This window comes from Neoarius graeffei, chromosome 22 (assembly GCF_027579695.1).
Source record: "Neoarius graeffei isolate fNeoGra1 chromosome 22, fNeoGra1.pri, whole genome shotgun sequence".
Lineage (NCBI taxonomy): Eukaryota > Metazoa > Chordata > Actinopteri > Siluriformes > Ariidae > Neoarius > Neoarius graeffei.
The window spans coordinates 11126175-11145656 of record NC_083590.1 but is presented as its reverse complement, the minus strand read 5'-3'; the positions used below and the strand labels follow the sequence as shown (position 1 = coordinate 11145656).

The 19482-nt window shown below is 41.8% G+C and overlaps 1 protein-coding gene across 3 annotated transcripts in view; it reads left to right on the top strand.

The window, feature by feature from the left end:
• LOC132870622 (NACHT, LRR and PYD domains-containing protein 12-like) overlaps positions 1-19482 on the top strand; it is a 327744-nt gene that overhangs the window by 198601 nt on the left and 109661 nt on the right. Inside the window, exon 16 of one of the 3 annotated variants that reach the window (XM_060904346.1) lies at positions 1035-2860. The exons of the other annotated variants lie outside the window; for them this stretch is intronic. Coding sequence (XP_060760329.1) covers positions 1035-1047 — 13 coding nt within the window. The 3' untranslated portion in view covers positions 1048-2860. Of the gene's footprint in view, positions 1-1034; positions 2861-19482 lie in introns of those variants that run through there. 3 annotated transcript variants of the gene reach the window in all.

The window sequence follows — 19482 nt, the reverse complement described above, 5'->3', positions numbered from 1 at the left end:
TACTAATGTAAACATAATCATACTATAATAGGCAATCACTAAATTATATATCCAAATATCATTTTCACTAAATTTGAGCTTAATTACAGAATAGAAAATGCCACCAGTAGCACCTATTTGAGTGTCTCAATAAGGCAGTCAGTGAATTTTGAGACCCCCCCCCCCCATGTCAAACAATACAGATATTGAACTTTTTAAAAAAAAAAACCCACAATATTTAATGCTAGAAATGCTTAAAGTTTTTAATTCTTATTTTTATGTATTTCTGTGGAAGAGACAGAATGACTGCTTAAACACAAATTAGGAATTGTGTGGTGTAAAAGTAATAAATCATCAGATTCTAGCAATGTTGGGTTAGGTGCCTTGCTCAAGGGCACTTCAGCCATGGATGGAGATGTAGGGGGAGGTAAGGGTGGGATCCAAAGACCAACTCCCTAACCATTAGGCCATGGCTACCCCGTTAACCTCTAAGATCTGTATGATATGAAATTATGATTGCTAATGGAAAAAAACACCTTTCAGAAGCTCTGCCTTGGATCACTTTTGTGTCCCCACCAATGTCAAAATCAAAGTTACTCCCTTGCCACACTACCACAAATATGTGATTTAAGGAGCCACTTGACTCACTCTGACACTCCTTCCTGCTCTCCACCTCCACACTGTGTTTTCTATCGTTCTTGTAAAATTCACCTCGGCTTCTTCTTAAAGTCTGCACTTAAATCTACATGTAGAACAAGAGATCAAACCCACCGCAGTGTTAGTTACTGTTTAAAAAGCTCCAAAGCCTGTGATTGGATAAGAGCAGTGATGGGATGGGAAACGTCTGCTCACTTTCCTGTTAGATCTTGTGGAAGTTCTCATTTGTTGGAGCTCAGTGTTAGAACACAGATATTATATAAGACTGAATAAATGTTGAATTAAATTATAAACAGGAGATAATAATGTTTCTCTTGGAGCAGAGATGATTCCATGCTGTTGGTCATGAAGTACCACAGTCCAGTGTGTGGGGATTAATCTGGATGTTTTTCTTTTAGTTTCAGTGTGTGATGAACATCTGTGTGTGTGATGAAGACTCTGGTGTTCCTGCATTTCCATGTTGAGGAACAGACAACACATTCATAAACCCATCAGTCATTTAGTTCTAACAAATGAAAGAGACTCGGAGACGTGGTTAGTGGAAGAGGGAGCTGAAATGGACAGGAACAGTTTCAGGCCCCTGAGGAGACTCTCACTACAAGGCTTTTACTTCAGTATACACTGCTTTCAGTATTTTTGCATAATTCTAATAGTGAAATACACTTTGAATAAATATATAATTATATAATGTAATGTAGATATTTTTGTTGTATGAAGTTTATGTATTTAACATGAATTTTGTAGCTCAATCCCTCCGATTCTCTATTCAGACCTAAAACTGATTCCTCCACTGACTACTGCAGAAAGAAAATGTTTCTCATGAAGCAGAGATGCTTTGGTGGGCTTTACTTCGCTTGCAGATCAACATCATGCCTTGTGCTTTAGGGATCGTATAACTCTTTAGTCATGATATAAGAAATAAAACACTGTGGGTGATGTGGTGTTGTAGTAAAATAATTAATGACCGGGTGGTGTGATGAAGCAGAGTTACTGCTATACACTGATTGCTGATTATTTTCTTATAACCGCACATCCCAAAGTGGTTTTTGTTGTTGTTGTTCTACCACTACAGTTTATTATTCATAATTTTGTTTTAAAGAATGACATTTTTATCTGTTTAAACTTGTTTTTCCCTTTATTGACTTTTGGTATAATCTGCATTACAAAATAATTGCACTTGTAAATTATACGTTAGGTTAAGTAACATGAAGGACAATGAGACAACAGTATACAGTACAACAAATGTGACGGAACAAAAGAAAACAACAAAAATTCATAGTATGACTAAGTTTTCACAGGTCAACCTGTGAAAAAACATTTACTGCGTTTGAAATGAGTTATGTGATGTAACTGAGAAGTGGATAGTTACCGTATTCTTTCGATTACGTTCATTATGTCTTATATTAAATATAGTTAGTTTTTGTTTTTTTCTTTTTTTATCAGACATCTAATTTTTGGGTTTGTTTACCTGACATGTTTCGACGTACAACTTCCGTCTTCCTCAGAGTAGGGAAAATCACATTATGGACTGGGGGAATGCCAGAGTCATCCGCACAGAAGATAACAAACATCAGCGCTGGATCAGGGAGGCCATGGAGATCCGTAAGCGAAGCCCGAGGACCATCAACCGGGATGAGGGAGCATACATGCTCTCCCATACCTGGAGTGACATCTTGCAGGGGACGAACACAGGGGCGCAGATACGTTTTTTGAACTGGGGGGGACAAAGCTGCCAGCAAACCAACCCCACCCCCAACATGTGTTGTGCGAGGAATATACTCTGATGCCCTTAAAACTGCCTTCTGAGCACTGTATCTACAGGCTACCACCGAAAGAAGGAGGCTACCAGAAAGGCATCTCTACTCTGTATGATTTTACTTTCACTACGACATTACTTTGAACAGACTATCAAAAAATTGCAAGGTGATATGATAAAGTAAGGCACAGTTTACTTACAGTCGTTGTTTTTGAAAAAACGATGCAATCGTTTTCTGCCTTTTCGGTTTGGCACCCTTCATCATGCCGTGCTGGGGTCCTGAACTAGGAGCTGTCCCCGATATGCCTGTCAAACTTGTTGTAGGTAACCATAGCAACCAAGCTCGAGCTCGCAACCTGTGCAGTCTGCGCAGCTCAACCAACCGAATATCAGTCTTTGTTTTGTTTTATGTGAGTTGTTGCAACTATGTATGTACTGCTGTGCACCTCAATAAACCGAATGGTAATTAGTAGGGCTGCACGATTATGGAAAAAATGATAATCACGATTATCTTGATCAAAATTGTAATCACGATTATTAAATCACGATTATTCTTGATGTTAGGGAAATCACTTAAATTTTATTTCACTATATTCAAACAAACAATATGAACAGCTTTCAGTGCAGAATGAAAGAGAAATTCTGATTTCCAAATGACAAATAAATGAAATTTATCCAAGAAATTACCAAAGGATGAAGGAACTGAAAACTCCAATTGCAACAATTACATAGCATTATACTGAGGCCTACAAGTTTTTAGCTAGAAAGACCAGCCTATCAACATGCTCTGGCTTTAAACATGAGTGAAGGCAGGTCACAACATTGCCTCCAGTGCTAAATAGTCTGTTGTTCCGACATGGTTAGCTTTTCTCTCTCACCTCAATCTGTTACCTACTCTCACGCTATCACCCCTTGAAGAAGATACTGAAGCTCTGCGCTTCTTCTTCTTCTGGTTTATTGGCGGTTGGCAAGCAACTTTTAGATGTGCATTACCGCCATCTTCTGAAAGGGAGTGTGGGTCTGGATCTACGCTACTCTACACTCAAAGGGGAAAAGGAAAGGGAGAGGGAAGAAAAAAAAAATATTACTAAAATAAAATTAATAAATAAATAAAGGGAAATATAAACAAATAAGCAAAGGGAGTGTTGCCTACAATCTCCACAGAAGACCTGTTTCCTTCAAAAAGGTAAACAAATATGTAAAACATGGCTCTCCTGTCTGCCTTAGAAGTACTTCACTTAGCTTTAGGGGAACTTTCACTCCTTCAAGACATTTATTTAGTTCCTGCCTCTCATCCAGATGTCTAGTACATGACTCTACCACATGCTCTGGAGTTTCAGGGTTGCCACAGTCACTGCATTTACCATCTACATGTTTCTTTATTAGAAACATTATGTTGTTCAGACCTGTATGGCCAATTCTCATTCTAGAAATGATATCCTCCTCCTGTGTACTCCTATGTGTACTTCGTCCCCTTCCCACTGTTTTCTGAATATTATACAGATGTCTACCTGTGTGTCCCTTATCCCATAGTTCCTGCCACTTCTGCCTAATTTTGACTTTAGTTATACATTTCATTTCCGCCTTACTGTACTTTATGTGCATCTCTACTCCAGGTTGGTCTACTGCTTTCTTGGCATGCTGGTCTGCCAGTTCATTACCTGTAACTCCAATGTGTGCAGGCACCCACATCAGTGTTACACTGACCCCTGACCTTTGCAGCCTGCTTACCATCTGAATGATATCTATTATGATATCCTGTCTTGACTGTGATTGTACATTTTTGATGCTGTGCAGAGCTGAAGTAGAATCAGTAGCAATCACAATATTCCCTGGAACAGATCTATTACTGTCCACCCAAGACAGTGCTAATGATATAGCCACCAGTTCTGCTGTGTACACAGCCAGGTTGTCGCTCAGTCTTTGCAAAACAGTCACTTTTAATTTTGGAATTACAAATGCAGCGCCCACTTGACTATCCTTCTTTGATGCATCTGTATAAACAATATAGCTGTCCCCATAGTAATTCTGTATGTACCATTCAGCATAATACTTGTCCACTTCTACCTCCTCTCTTGCCTCCAGAAGGCCAAGGTCAACTAAAGGCAATTGTAAGGTCCACCAAGGAGTCGCAGCAAATGGAACAGTAGGACATACAGGTAAGTCTCTGATCTCTACTTCTCTTGCCATTTCTCCTATAACCCATCCAAAGCTTCTAACTCTGTCATTTCTCCTCTCTTGGCAATCCATTAGTGATTGCCGGCCTATGTGACCTTCCTGGTGCCCCATAAGATTAGCCCAGTACACCAAAGACAGCTGATCCCTCCTTAGATGTAAAGGCATCTCCCCCAACTCTACCTGCATGGCCGCCACTGGAGAGGTTTTAATAGCTCCCATGCATATTCGCAAGGCTTGATACTGTACCAGGTCTAGTTTTTTTAGTATAGATTCAGCCGCAGACCTATAAGCTACGCATCCATAGTCCAGCACTGACCTTATCAGGCCTGAGTAGATGGTCTTCATTGCTGTCCTATCAGCCCCCCATTCCGTACCTTTCAGACATCTCATAACGTTCAGCACTCTTTTACATCTTTCAATGATTTTCTGGATGTGCATAGCCCAGGTCAGCCTTTTGTCAAACCACATACCAAGATACTTAAAATGCTCCACTCTCTCCAACTCTGACTCCCCAACAGTGATTTTAAGATCCTGAATACTACTTCTCTTTGTGAAGAGCATAAACTTTGTCTTTTCCACAGAGATTCTAAAGCCCAAATCCAAAGCCCATTTTTGTACTTTGTCCACTCCTTGCTGCATTCTCTGAACTATATGCTCCACGTTCCTTCCTCTCTTCCACATAGCTCCATCATCTGCAAATAAGGCAACATCTATAGATTTGTCAACCTCCTTAAAAGCCTCGTTAATCATCACTGTGAACAATAACGGGCTGATAATGCTGCCCTGAGGAGTTCCATTCTCAACCCCATAACTGTTGCTAAACGCTCCATTAATTCTGACAGTAATTTTTCTCTCAGATAGGAAGGCCTTAACCCATGCCCATATTCTCCCTCTTACTCCAAGCTGGGACAGTTTAATAAGCAGCCCCTCTCTCCATAGCATGTCATACGCCCGTTCTATATCAAAATACACTGCTGCAACAGACTCTTTATTTACTTGGGCCCTTCTGACTGCGTCCTCCAATGCTATAATTGGATCCATTGTACTCCTACCCTTCCTAAAACCTGACTGGTAGTTGTGTATAAGCCCCCTGGACTCTAGAAAAAATACCATTCTGTCGTTAAGCATTCTCTCAAGAGTTTTCCTCATCTGGGAGGTCAACGCAATTGGCCTATAGCTGCTAGGGATCCTGGGGTCTTTCCCTGGTTTCCGTATGGGAACAATAATTGATTCCTTCCAGGATATAGGAAGTACCCCCTCCTCCCACACCTTGTTGTACAAATGGAGTAATGTTCCCTTACTCTCAACACTAAGGTGTTCTAGCATAGAGTAGCATACCCTATCTCTACCTGGAGTAGACCTGCCCGCCTTCTGTAACGCCCTATTCAACTCCTGGAGGGTAAATGGTCTATTAAGGACCCCTTCCTCCTCTACATTTCCCCTGTCTTGTACATCATACCTTATCCTCGTCTCCTGTCTGGCCCTTACCTCCTCTACTCTTAAATTGTTCGAACTGTGCACTTTGACCAATGTTCGTGCAATTGCTTCTGCCTTTTCTTTACAGCTTAAGATAACCTTCCCCTCCTCCATCATTACTGGGTATTCATACCCTCTTCCTTTCCCTCTCATCCTCTTAATCATTCCCCATACTTTTCCAATAGGAGTCGTACGTCCAAGAGTGTTACAAAAACTTTTCCAGTATTCCTTCTTTGCTTTCTTAATCACTCTTCTAACCAGTGCTTGAGCCCTCTTATAGTCTATCAGGTGCTGATATTTATAAGTCTGTCTTAACACCCTAAAAGCTTTGTTTCTTTGCTTGATAGCTTCACTGCAGTCTTTACCCCACCAAGGCACAATTTTATTCAAGCCCCTTGGTTTAGTCATTGGGATTGCCTCTCGGGCCGCATACACAATACTACAAGTCACACCAATGCATAAATCTTCAATATTTTGACTGGTATCAATAGTCGCCAGGCTTTGGTCACTAAATTTCATAAACTTTTCCCAATCAGCTTTTCCTAAGATCCACTTCCCTTCTCTTATCTCAACTACCCTCACCACCTCTAGCTCCACTCTGGTCGTGATGGGGAAGTGGTCACTGCCTATACTACAGTCTGTGTGCACCTGCCAGTTACATTTATGCGCCAACGCCCTTGACACGATTGTAAGGTCTAACGCTGAGTCCGTCCCCCTCACCACATCTATTCTAGTGCTTGTGCCATCATTGAGACACACCAATCCCTGTTCCTCCATGAAGCTTTCCACTATCCTACCATTGCTGTCCTCTTTATTACCCCAAACAGCGCTATGTGCGTTGAAATCCCCACACCATACTGTTTTACCCTCCATGTTTTCCCACATTTCCTCCAAATGCCCCACCTCCAGCTGCTTACATGGATTATAGAAATTAATTACCCTGACACTACCCACTCTTGTCCATACCTCTATTATAATGTATTCTTGTTCATTGCCTTTCTTCAATTCCCTATACTGTATTCCCTTCCTTACAAATGTGGCACAACCTCCCCCATTACCTCCCACCCTATCTCTTCTCACACAGGAGTACCCTCTGATTACAAAATCCAGTGATTCTTTCAACCAAGTCTCTTGTATGCAAATAACGTCTGGCTTATATTTCATTTCATTTAAAACTCCTTTAAACTCCTGACCATTTGCCACAAGACTCCTGGCATTCCACTGGACTATTATCAGAGGTTCTACCCTAATGGTTGTGATTGTTCACTCGTCTCACTAATTAAAGCTGCTTGAATTTTTTCCCACGATAAATTCCCTATATTTAGGAATTTGTGGGCAGCTTTGACGATCATTTTAATCTTATCTTTTTTACTCCTTATGTCATTAGAGCAGTTGACAACATAAGCAATAAAGAGAATAAGTTTCTCTGGGTTTATAGCTTCCTCATTGCTCCCTACTCCTGACGCAATAGGCGTGCCTTGCGAATGCGGCGCCTTTTGACTACCCGCTCTGCTTTCTTTCTGAACTGCTTTGACCGCGTCTGCGTACGACAAATTCCTGGATGTTCTGACCTGCTGAATCACTACCGCCTGTTTTCTTGCCGGACACCCTCCATACGCAGCTGTATGATCCCCCCCACAGTTGCAGCATTTCTTCACATCGCTATCCCCGCATTGTCCGTATTCATGTTCTCCTCCACACTTCCCACATCGCTGCTTACCATGACAGACTTTAGCTATGTGCCCGTATCGTTGACACTTATAGCATCTCACTGGTGGAGGGACATACTCTCGCACCCGGAAACTCATGTATCCCACCATAATTCTTTCTGGCAGTACTGTTTCCTTAAATTCCAATAGCACAGACGTGCTATCCCTCTTTTCGCCATCCCGCGTAGCCTGTAGTCTCTTTGCATTCAACACTGTCCCACCTTTAATTGTCTTTTTGAGATCTTCCATCTTCTCCCCTAAGGGGATGCCAGATATCACCCCTCTTGCTCTCCGTTCTCCAAACACCCTTACTTCACTTACATCCAGCTTGCAAATTGATTGAACATTCAGCGCCTTATCCCTTTGGGCCCTATTCTTGCACTGAATGAGCAACCTGCTATTCCTCATCGGATACGCCCTCTCCACTTCTCCCAAAACCTTTTTCAAACCATTAGTCAATGTAACAAGTCCAACTTTACCAATGTCACAGCCCTCTTTAAAACCAACCACTACTTTCAGCTCATCCTCCTGCCACACTCTCAACCTCACTGTTCGTTCTCCTTCCTCATCATCTGAAAAAGCCCTTTTCGCTTGCTGCTGGTGACTACCCCCCTTCCTTATCCAGGGATTCAGTAGCAACTCTCTAAATGCCTCATCCTCATTTCCACCCCCACCACTACCCTCATCCATGATCCCCTCCAGACCCAGTCACAAATCAGATTATGCCAAAAACCGCCCCCACAAATGTAAGCCGCTGAGCTAACCCCTAGCAAAAGCCGAAGCTCTGCGCACTTGCCTTGCTTGCTTATTTAGGCGGAGTAATGAAACCTTACATGCGGCGGTTCGCCCCCTAATGGTTTGGCGGAGTACTGGTCAAAGTGCTTGATCAGATATGCAGCAGAGCTCGCATTTTAAATGGAAATAAATCGCGATTTTCATTTAATTCAATCGTGGCAGCCAAAATCGCGATTTTCGATTAAATTCGATTAATTGTGCAGCCCTAGTAATTAGTCTTTTGATTTTTCCGTGAGGCTTGCCTTATGCAAAGAAAGACAGCATAGACGTTTTTTCCTCCCTATAAGTGGGGGGGACCGAACGAGGTGAATTTAAATCTGGGTGGGACGAATCCCCCCCGTCCCCCCCTCTATCTGCGCCCATGGACGAACAGACAGTAGAAGGCGTGACCGACCTGTCAAACCAGACAGGAAGGCCACGCCTTCAGAAACAGCAGCTGATAAAAGATGCGTCACCAATAACATCCGGTGACACTCTGAGGAAGACGGAAGTTGTACGTCGAAACATGTCAGGTAAACAAACCCAAAAATTAGATGTCTGATAAAAAAGAAAAAAACAAAAACTAACTATATTTAATATAAGACATAATGAATGTAATCGAAAGATTAAGAATTAGTTACGGAGATGAAAGCATCAAGGAGTTTCGCCGCATAGAGAGATTGACACGGAAACGGGCCCGCTACAGGAATCACCTGAGATTCAATCTGCGCTGCCGGGATGAGGAAGTCGTACCGGCCAGCCTGAACATCAAGAACCCAATTCCAACCAGAAACGTGGAAAAGATGATCAGGAAAGTGCGGATGACTCTGGTAAAAGAACGGATACGGTGCACAACGGACAAACTAAATAATATCAACAGCGAACTACACAGGGAGACGGAAACTTTCAAACGCCGGTTTCCCCAAAACAAGGAAATGGAAATGGCAATACACGGACACTTGGCAGACATACACGAACAGGAATTCACCATGACAAAAACCCGACAAATCCAAAAACTGGACAAACTCATCGCGCAGAAAAAGAAGGCAGAACCGGAGCACGCACACATCAACGACAAATGGATTCATAACATATCAAGGTACAAACTCTCACAAGCAGAACGCAGTATACTAGCAAAAGGACTCAACTACGCTGTCACACCGAACCATATACCTCACGATGAATTCATTCTGGCAACTGAATTAGCATGTGAGAAAATACAGGATCACGGACAAAAAGCAGCACTAAGAAACACACTAGCTGGTATATTGAAAACGGCCAAACCACCACCTAGCAACATCACAAAACAGGAAGCCAAAGCTATGAGAACATTAGCTAAAAATAAAGATATCACAATCCTCCCAGCAGATAAAGGCAGAAAAACAGTTATTATGGACACTGATGAATATGAACGAAAAATGAATGAATTACTCAGCGACAACGCATTTGAAATATTAAAAAAAGACCCAACAGAAGACAAGAAAAAGAAACTTAAAGCACTACTAAAACCACTACTTGATGAAAATAAAATAGATAAGCAGGATTACAATCATTTAGTACCCACAGTCAATGTCATCCCCAGGATTTACGGCACACCAAAATACATAAACCAGGAACACCATTACGCCCCATAGTAGATAGCATTGGTGCAGTCACATACAACTTATCAAAAGCACTCACCGAAATAATTAAACCATTACTAGGACTCACAGACCAACACTGCAAAAACTCAAAACATCTGGCAGAAGAACTAAAAAACATCAAAATGCAGCAAGACGAAGTTTTCATTTCACATGATGTCATATCTCTTTTCACCAGAACACCCACGGAAGCTACCATACAGATAGTACAAGACAAATTAAAAACAGACAGGACGCTCAAGAAACGCACAAACCTCACTGTACAAGACATCACTCAGCTCCTTCAATTCGTTGCCACATCCACATACTTTCAGTTCAGGAATACAATTTACAGACAGAAGGAAGGTTTTGCCATGGGAGACCCACTATCAGCCATCATGTGCGGCTTTTTCATGGAGGATCTGGAGCAAAAAGCACTCACTACAATACCAGCGGAATACAGACCAACACTCTGGAAACGGTATGTGGACGACATATTGGAAAAAGTAAAGAGGGGACACACTCAACAGCTCACCGACCATCTCAACACCATAGACAATACCGGCAATATAAAATTCACACATGAAGAAGAAACAGAGCAGTCAATAGCATTTTTGGATTTAAAAATACATCACACAGAAGATGGGGACATCAAAATAAAAGTACACAGAAAACCCACACATACCGACCAATATTTAAACTGGACTTCCGAACACCCCATAATGCACAAAATATCCGTAGTTAGAACATTACATGAACGCACAGCAATAATTACAGATCCACAGGACAAAGAACAGGAGGAACAACATATACAACACGCACTGAAGGCGTGTCAATATCCACAATGGGCAATATCCAAAGGGGCGGAACAGGTTAAGAACAACAAAACACAGAAGAAAGAGAAAAAACAAACTAACAAACAAGAACACAGGGGAGTAGTTACATTACCATACATCAGGGGAATAACTGAACGCATTCAAAGAGTAATGAGGAAACACAACATTAACACACCTGTCAAACCACACACAACACTCCGTCAGATCCTGGTTCATCCCAAAGACAGAATACATCCGGACAACAGATGCAACACCATATATGAGATTCCATGTCAATTATGCAATAAAACTTATATTGGGGAGACAGGAAGGAGTTTCAACACAAGAAAAAATGAACATAAGAAAGAGTGCGAAAAGGAGACAGCTACAAGACAAACCCGAACAATAAAAGAAAAGGCACAACAGGAAAATTATAAGTCAGCTATAACAGATCATTGCAAAAGGGAAAATCACATTATGGACTGGGGGAATGCCAGAGTCATCCGCACAGAAGATAACAAACATCAGCGCTGGATCAGGGAGGCCATGGAGATCCGTAAGCGAAGCCCGAGGACCATCAACCGGGATGAGGGAGCATACATGCTCTCCCATACCTGGAGTGACATCTTGCAGGGGACGAACAGACAGTAGAAGGTGTGACCGACCTGTCAAACCAGACAGGAAGGCCACGCCTTCAGAAACAGCAGCTGATAAAAGATGCGTCACCAATAACATCCGGTGACACTCTGAGGAAGACGGAAGTTGTACGTCGAAACATGTCAGGTAAACAAACCCAAAAATTAAATGTCTGATAAAAAAGAAAAAAACAAAAACCAGTTACCGTATTGTTTGCTGTATTTCTGTAATTATAAATATATTTCTCTGTTAATCATCCTGCAGATGTTTAATAAAACTTCACTGTTTGCTGTGAAACTGGTCCATTTTGTCGCCTCATTTCCTCACACTGCAGTCACACTTCCTGTAGACAAGAAGATTTAATATTAAAAGGAGCTGAAAACTCAGCAGACTTTATAAAAAAAAACACTGAGCTGTTTAACTGGAAGGAAATCTTATATAACTATAATAAGTAGAATTGCAGTAGTAGTAGCTGTCCAGCAGATGGCGCCACTGCACTATTGTGTCCAGAGAAGGGGCTGAGTTGCAGGTTCATAACTGTTTGCTTTAGAAATAATGTAACCTAAATATGATCATATCAGCTGTAAACTTAAATACATTGATCAGGACAGATTTACATAAACAAAATGTGACATTGAAGAAAACATTATTTAAAGATAGAGATATTTTGCGTGATACACAATATTTATTATGTTATCGTATAATTGATCATAATCTTGCCAAAAAAAGGGAACCTACAAGTATGTCAAAATTATCATGCACTAAGCTTGATAAGTCACCCTAGTAAGGTTATGTTGAAGATCATCTTGAACAGATTAAAACCTGTCGCTGAGTCCATCATTGACGAGGAGCAGGCCAGGGTTCAGGGCAGGACGAAGCACCACGGAACAAATCTTCAGTCTGAGATTACTATGTGAGAAACACCTACAACATCAAAAAGACTTGTATCACATGTTTATTGACTTTAAAAAAGCCTTTGACAGGGTATGGCATGCAGCCCTGTGGGCCACTATGAGGAAATATAATATCAACGAAAACCTTATAAGAGTTATTGAACAACTGTACAGTAAGGCTACAAGTGTCGTGCACTTGAACGGGAATATTGGCAGCTGGTTCCACACCACAGTAGGAGTACGGCAAGGATGCCTCCTCTCCCCTACCCTCGTCAACATATACCTGGAAAGAATAATGGAAGATGCTCTAGAAAACCACTCCGGTAGAGTTTCAATAGGAGGAAGGCTGATCACAAACTTACGTTTTGTAGACGACATCGATGGCTTAGCAGGGAGAGAGGATGAGCTAAACACATTGGTGGAAAAGCTGGACAGGACCTCAGATGCTTACGGAATGGAAATAAGTGCCGAAAAGACTAGATTGATGACAAATAATGCACATGGGTTCCACACTGAGGTAAAAATCAAAGGAACAACACTGGAACCAGTGAAAACGTTTAAGTACCTGGACTCCATCATATCCGACGAAGGGTCAAAACCAGAAATCATGGCTAGAATAGCACAAATGACATCTGCTGTAGCAAGACTAAAAACCATATGGAGGGATAAACACATCCAGTTGGGACCAAAGATCCACCTCCTACAATCACTTGCTTTATCAATTTTCCTGTATGGCTGCGAGATGTGGACACTCACAGCAGACCTACAAAGAAGGATCCTAGCAACAGAAATGAGGTGCTACAGGACAATCCTCGGTATAACACACAGGGACCACATCACGAATGAAACCATCCACCAGACTGTTGAACAGGCTACAGGACCACATGAGACCCTTCTCACGACATGAAGAAAAGAAAACTGAAATGGTATGGCCATGTCACACGTGCGGCCGGTCTAACAAATACTATACTACAAGGGACAGTGCCTGGGTTGGAGGAGGGTTGTAGCCCAAGCATCCATGATGTCCCAACAACCCCATAGGTCAAGGGATAGATGAGGTGAGATGAGGAGTCTAATTATTAAAAATGCATTCAAATTCTAATATAATTCTAAAAACAACTGATTCTTTTCAAATTGTTTTAAATTCATTTAACAGAATGTTTGTTTAGGCGGCACGGTGGTGTAGTGGTTAGCGCTGTCGCCTCACAGCAAGAAGGTCCTGGGTTCGAGCCCCATGGCTGGCGAGGGCCTTTCTGTGCGGAGTTTGCATGTTCTCCCCGTGTCCGCGTGGGTTTCCTCCGGGTGCTCCGGTTTCCCCCACAGTCCAAAGACATGCAGGTTAGGTTAACTGGTGACTCTAAATTGAGCGTAGGTGTGAATGTGAGTGTGAATGGTTGTCTGTGTCTATGCGTCAGCCCTGTGATGACCTGGCGACTTGTCCAGGGTGTACCCCGCCTTTCGCCCGTAGTCAGCTGGGATAGGCTCCAGCTTGCCTGCGACCCTGTAGAAGGATAAAGCGGCTAGAGATAATGAGATGAGATGAGAATGTTTGTTTATACATAAGGAATTTTTAAAATCAAACACTATAGTTATAATTATTATATTCAGTAATAAATACTGTAAAAAGAACACTGAAATGTCAAGTCACTTGTAGTATGTTGTATGTTTACTGTGAATTTAATCACAGTAACTATAAAATACTGTAACTTTTATTCCAGTAATAATCACAGTAGTGTAATTGCTGTTGCAGTAGCGATCACATTCATGTTTCTGTGATCAAAACACAGAACTTACATGTGCACCAAAAACTGTAGAATTTTAAACTATAAAATGTCTAACACGATAGGCTCCAGCTTACCTGCGACCCTGTAGAACAGGATAAGCGGCTACAGATGATGGATGGATGGATGGATGGATGGATGGATGGATGGATGGATGGATGGATGGATGGATGGATGGATGGAAAATGTCTAACACTGACTGGATTCTTCTTCCTGGGCTGGACTCCTCTGGTTGGGCTGCAATCTTCTTCCCTGCAGTGGAAGGAAAGGAATTATTCACTGACGTAGAAATTTATAGACGAAACTGATGGCTCTATGATTATTTTTGCTGACTCCTTACTTCCCATTAGAAATACCACAATATGTTTCTACTACTGAGTACACTACATAAACTCTACATAAACTCTACACATCACGGGCGATTGCTCTAAGACAACGAGGGAGGCTCAGCCTCCTCTAAAAATGCCCTTATAACTTTAATGTGTGCGTGAGTTTTTCCCCCTCGTGACAGCACGATGCAGCCCAGCCTCAGTGGACTTCAATGGCATTTGGGAGCTCTGCGCTTTTCAATCTCAAAATGCAAGACGGTTATTGGACAAATACTGCGAAAACGCCCGCCCACGGACTCCCAGCCTCACAGTGGGAGGGACATGGCAGGTTCCGCGAGGAGACTGGTGATTGGTGAAAGCGGCCGGATATTTTCTTTGATTGACAGCTCGTTTCAACTATAGACAGGCAGCGGTGAATTTCAGTTCAGTCGCATGCGGATTCGCAAGTGCTGTGGTGTATTGTAAGAGCTCAGTTTACATTTTGATTTCATTCATTACATACGGTTTCTACCTGCTTTTTTAGCTTGTATATATTTTCATTGTAAATAAAGTGTAAAGGCGGCACGGTGGTGTAGTGGTTAGCGCTGTCGCCTCACAGCAAGAAGGTCCTGGGTTCGAGCCCCGGGGCCGGCGAGGGCCTTTCTGTGTGGAGTTTGCATGTTCTCCCCGTGTCCGCGTGGGTTTCCTCCAGGTGCTCCGGTTTCCCCCACAGTCCAAAGACATGCAGGTTAGGTTAACTGGTGACTCTAAATTGACCGTAGGTGTGAATGTGAGTGTGAATGGTTGTCTGTGTCTATGTGTCAGCCCTGTGATGACCTGGCGACTTGTCCAGGGTGTACCCCGCCTTTCGCCCGTAGTCAGCTGGGATAGGCTCCAGCTTGCCTGCGACCCTGTAGAAGGATAAAGCGGCTAGAGATAATGAGATGAGATGAATAAAGTGTAAATATAGTGTTGTCAAGTTTGCTATCTTAGTTCCAGAAATGTCGTTTATTTGAGTGACTGAACTTGAACTTGAGGGGGCTAGTCAGCTAGCAAGAAAGCTGCGCACGGATGCCAAGCATTGCTGATTTAATTTTGGCGAAGCCATTTGCCAGTCTTCCTTTCGAGGAAAAAATTAAAATTAAAGAGACCAACGCCTCAAATTGACTTGGTGAAAAAGGTAGGGAATAATACTCGTTCCTTTCAGCTCTCCTGGTACGAGAAAGTGAATTGGCTAACAACAAGTGACCCACATCAACAACAGTAAATAGGCTACTTTAGTAATATGTCATGGATGGACCAAAAATATAGAATCTATTTAAAATGTTTATGCTGAGTATATTATATTGGAATATATATTTCTCTGGATATGAATTAAACACAGCTACAATTTGGAAAACATTTTTAAACAAAAACACAGCCGAGAACATTTCACACTACAGACCTGGATTAAAAGTGAAGGGTTATCAAAATTGTCAATAAAACATTTCTCAGTCAAAATAAGTAAAATATAGGGAAAGTGTCATTGAATGAAATGTGTGGCACCCAGCTCTACTGCTGAGGTTCCTGACAAAGAGCTGCTTTCAATAATGATCAATTTTTAAACAACATGCCACAATTTTAAAATATAAAATGTTAAAATATACACCCCCCCCAACACCACCATCATGTATATTGGACAGTAGGCTAATGGGCCAAAAGAACCTGTTATTTCACAGTTTGTGACGCTGCCAACAATCAGCCAGATCAGAGGCAAGAGTATGGGCAAAATTGATGTGTTTTTTCTTTTAAAATCTGGAAATATCGTAACCGACCAGCCTCCCCTGTTTGAAAGACTACCAGCCGCCACTGCTACACATGCATAGTACAAATGGTACACAAAACACACACACACACAGTTCTAATTTATCTTTTATCCAATAATGTTACTTTAACATCAAACTGATAACGTTATCCACTAAATGTCACCAGATAATAAAAGCTATAAAAATTTCATGTGTAAATAAATTTTGGTAATATTATACACACTAGCTGACTAGCTAATAAAGGCGTGTCTCTCTTCTTCTCTCTCCCAGTGCACTTTTAAAGTTACACACACAGGGAACCTGAAAACTGCTAAATTAATGTACAATTACAGAATAACGAGCTAAGTTACCTTACTGAAGTCAAAGGTTGAAGAAATTGTGGAATCTTATCAGTCAGCTCTTGCAACAAAATTGTATGAAGAAAAGCAGGTGGGGGAAAATCCTGCTAAAAATTACTGTATTGTATTTCACAGGAAAAATCTATTTACTGTAGAATTCACCCACCAAAGAATTTAGAGCATGATGCTTTGCAGATCTACAGTAGGGCAGAGCGGGGTAATGTGAGCCATTTTTTACATTTGCTCCCCTCTAGCCGAGCTAAAATGATATATCAGTAAAATTTACACGTTTCTTATTAATTCAGGATGTTTCCTGGCTATGGAAATTATCAGAATGTCTTCAGGACAAAGGGCAATGAAAATATGATTGTTTTTAAAAAAGTGGTCTTGTGTCTCACTTTACCCCAGCTCAGGGGTAAACTTAGACAGACCAGAGAAATCAAGGGGGTAAAGTGAACCAGTTGGGGGTAAGCTGATCCACTTATGTTTTCCACTTTAAAACTACCATAACAACACATGTTGTAACAATTAGAATCCTGACAGCTAGATTGACAACCACACATTCCAAAACTAATGTCGGACTAGTATCAGAATCATGGGGATTGGTCAATTAAGCACATTTTTTAAACACTTGAAAGTAACCCAAAGTCCTAAAAAGTAAATGAAATACAACATAATATAATTCAAAATGTTTTAATTAACATTCACAGTGTGGGAGTCAGAACACAGGACCTTTAGAGCCAGCTAGTGTCTGGGGGTCAGAGCAAAGGACAATCAGAACCAGCTAGTGCACAGTCTGGGGGTCAGAACATGGACCCATAATCAGAACCAGCTTGTACACAGTCTGGGGATCAGAACATGGACCCATAATCAGAACCAGCTAGTACACAGTCTGGGGCTCAGAACATAGGACCATCAGAACCAGCTAGATCAGCCTGGGACTCAGGACACAGGCTAGACCCACCTGGATTAGAACATCAGCCTCATACTCTATAACAAGGCCTACTCTACATTCCAGCCCTGAAAGTTACAGGGAAAGGTGAAGAGTTGCTCTCTCCGTGTGGTTCCTCCAGGCCTATTAGGTTGAGGCAGCTTCTTCACCACATCACCTTTAGGAACATGTGCCACATCATTTCCTTTTATAGCAAACATGGGTCTCTCCCACTGTTTCTTGTTTCCCTGGATTCTTCTGAGGAATTGTGTAAGTATTTCGTCATCCTCAGCTTTCTAAACCATGCCAACATAACGGAGACTCCTGTGTTTGGTTGCAAAGTTAACTAGGACAAAGTCACCCACGTTCAGATCTGTGTTTCCAGGATCACTTCTCTCATCCTCAGAGCTCTCATCATCAAGTGGGACAGGGACATCACTCTCCTCAGAGCTGCTATCTATGATTTTCCTTTTGGGTGCTTTCTTTTTCAGTTTTCCTTTTTCTTTGCTATTTTGCTTTTTCTCTGCCAGTTTCTTTTGTCTCTCTCATAAGCCTTTTCTATTGTCTGCTTCTCAGGAGTATCTGTTAGGATGGCTGTCTTCACACGCTTTCTTTTGGTTTGTGCTCTGGGGGGACATTTGGGAAGTGGTAGGATATCAGGAGGAGACACATATCCAGGTCGGCTGGGAACATCCGAGTCAGCTGGCAAGGCACATCCATGTGGACCATGCGGAGTGGATGGATTAGCATCAGCGAGTGGATCATCTGCAGCAGGTGGTTCATTTGCAGGGAGTGGACCATCTGGATCATGTTTAAGACTAAACTTAACTTGTGCTTCATGGTGGGGTAAAGTGAGACAGTGTCTCACTTTACCCCACAGCATTTGTCTCACTTTACCCCACAGCCACCATTTTAGAAAAAAACAACATCTCTAGCAATTCAGGCTAATCTTCAACTAGCATCAATCACATGGTTTTCTATGTTGGAAGTTCATCAACATGTATGATACAAGTTTTTCTACCTGAATCAATTTGCTTTGACACAATATTTGATTAAGTTCATAGCAAGAAAATTTACTTTTACATGCAAAAAACACATTTTTGTGGAAAAAAAAAACATACCACAGCACCAACTTCACCTTCCTGGCAAGGGGGGATTGGGAGGGGGTTGAAAACATAATGGTCACATGACCCCAATTGTGTTCCGTTGCCTAGATACAGGGGGTGTCTCACATTATCCGATGTCTCACATTACCCCGCTCTCCCCTAATGTACTGTATACAGGTTCTACAGGAAGGATTTGTTCATTATACAGTAAAAATGCTGTGAAAACTACAGAAATTTGCCACAGTGTGCCTTCTTTTGTCTTTTTCACAAACAGCTTTTATGTGAGATTGTTATTATTGACAGCACTGTTATTCTCTTTCTTGGTAATTAAAGTGGCCTGGACTTGTAGTGGGGCTCTATAAACGATTAAAAGTGGTTGATGTGTTCCAGGGCCGGAGCTTGCCTTTCCTGTATGGGGGCGAAAGATCAGAATCGGTGGAATGGTGGGTTTCTTTTTACATACATAACTTTCTGTCCCTAGACTAAGGAAAGCATGTGTGTGGTTGTTTTTTCAACCCAAATGCTGTGTTGAGGCTGTTGGGCCATTTTATTGGGTTATTTTAAATAATTCTAGGATGTTTTCTGGAACCAGCTGCTGGATTGTTTTCACCACTGGATTTTTTTAGAGTGCTGCTGAAGTATGCTGTATCTTGAAGCTTTCCTGAAAGATGAGGGCAGATCTTAAACCTCATTTTATTTATCTGCTCACCTGTGCAACATT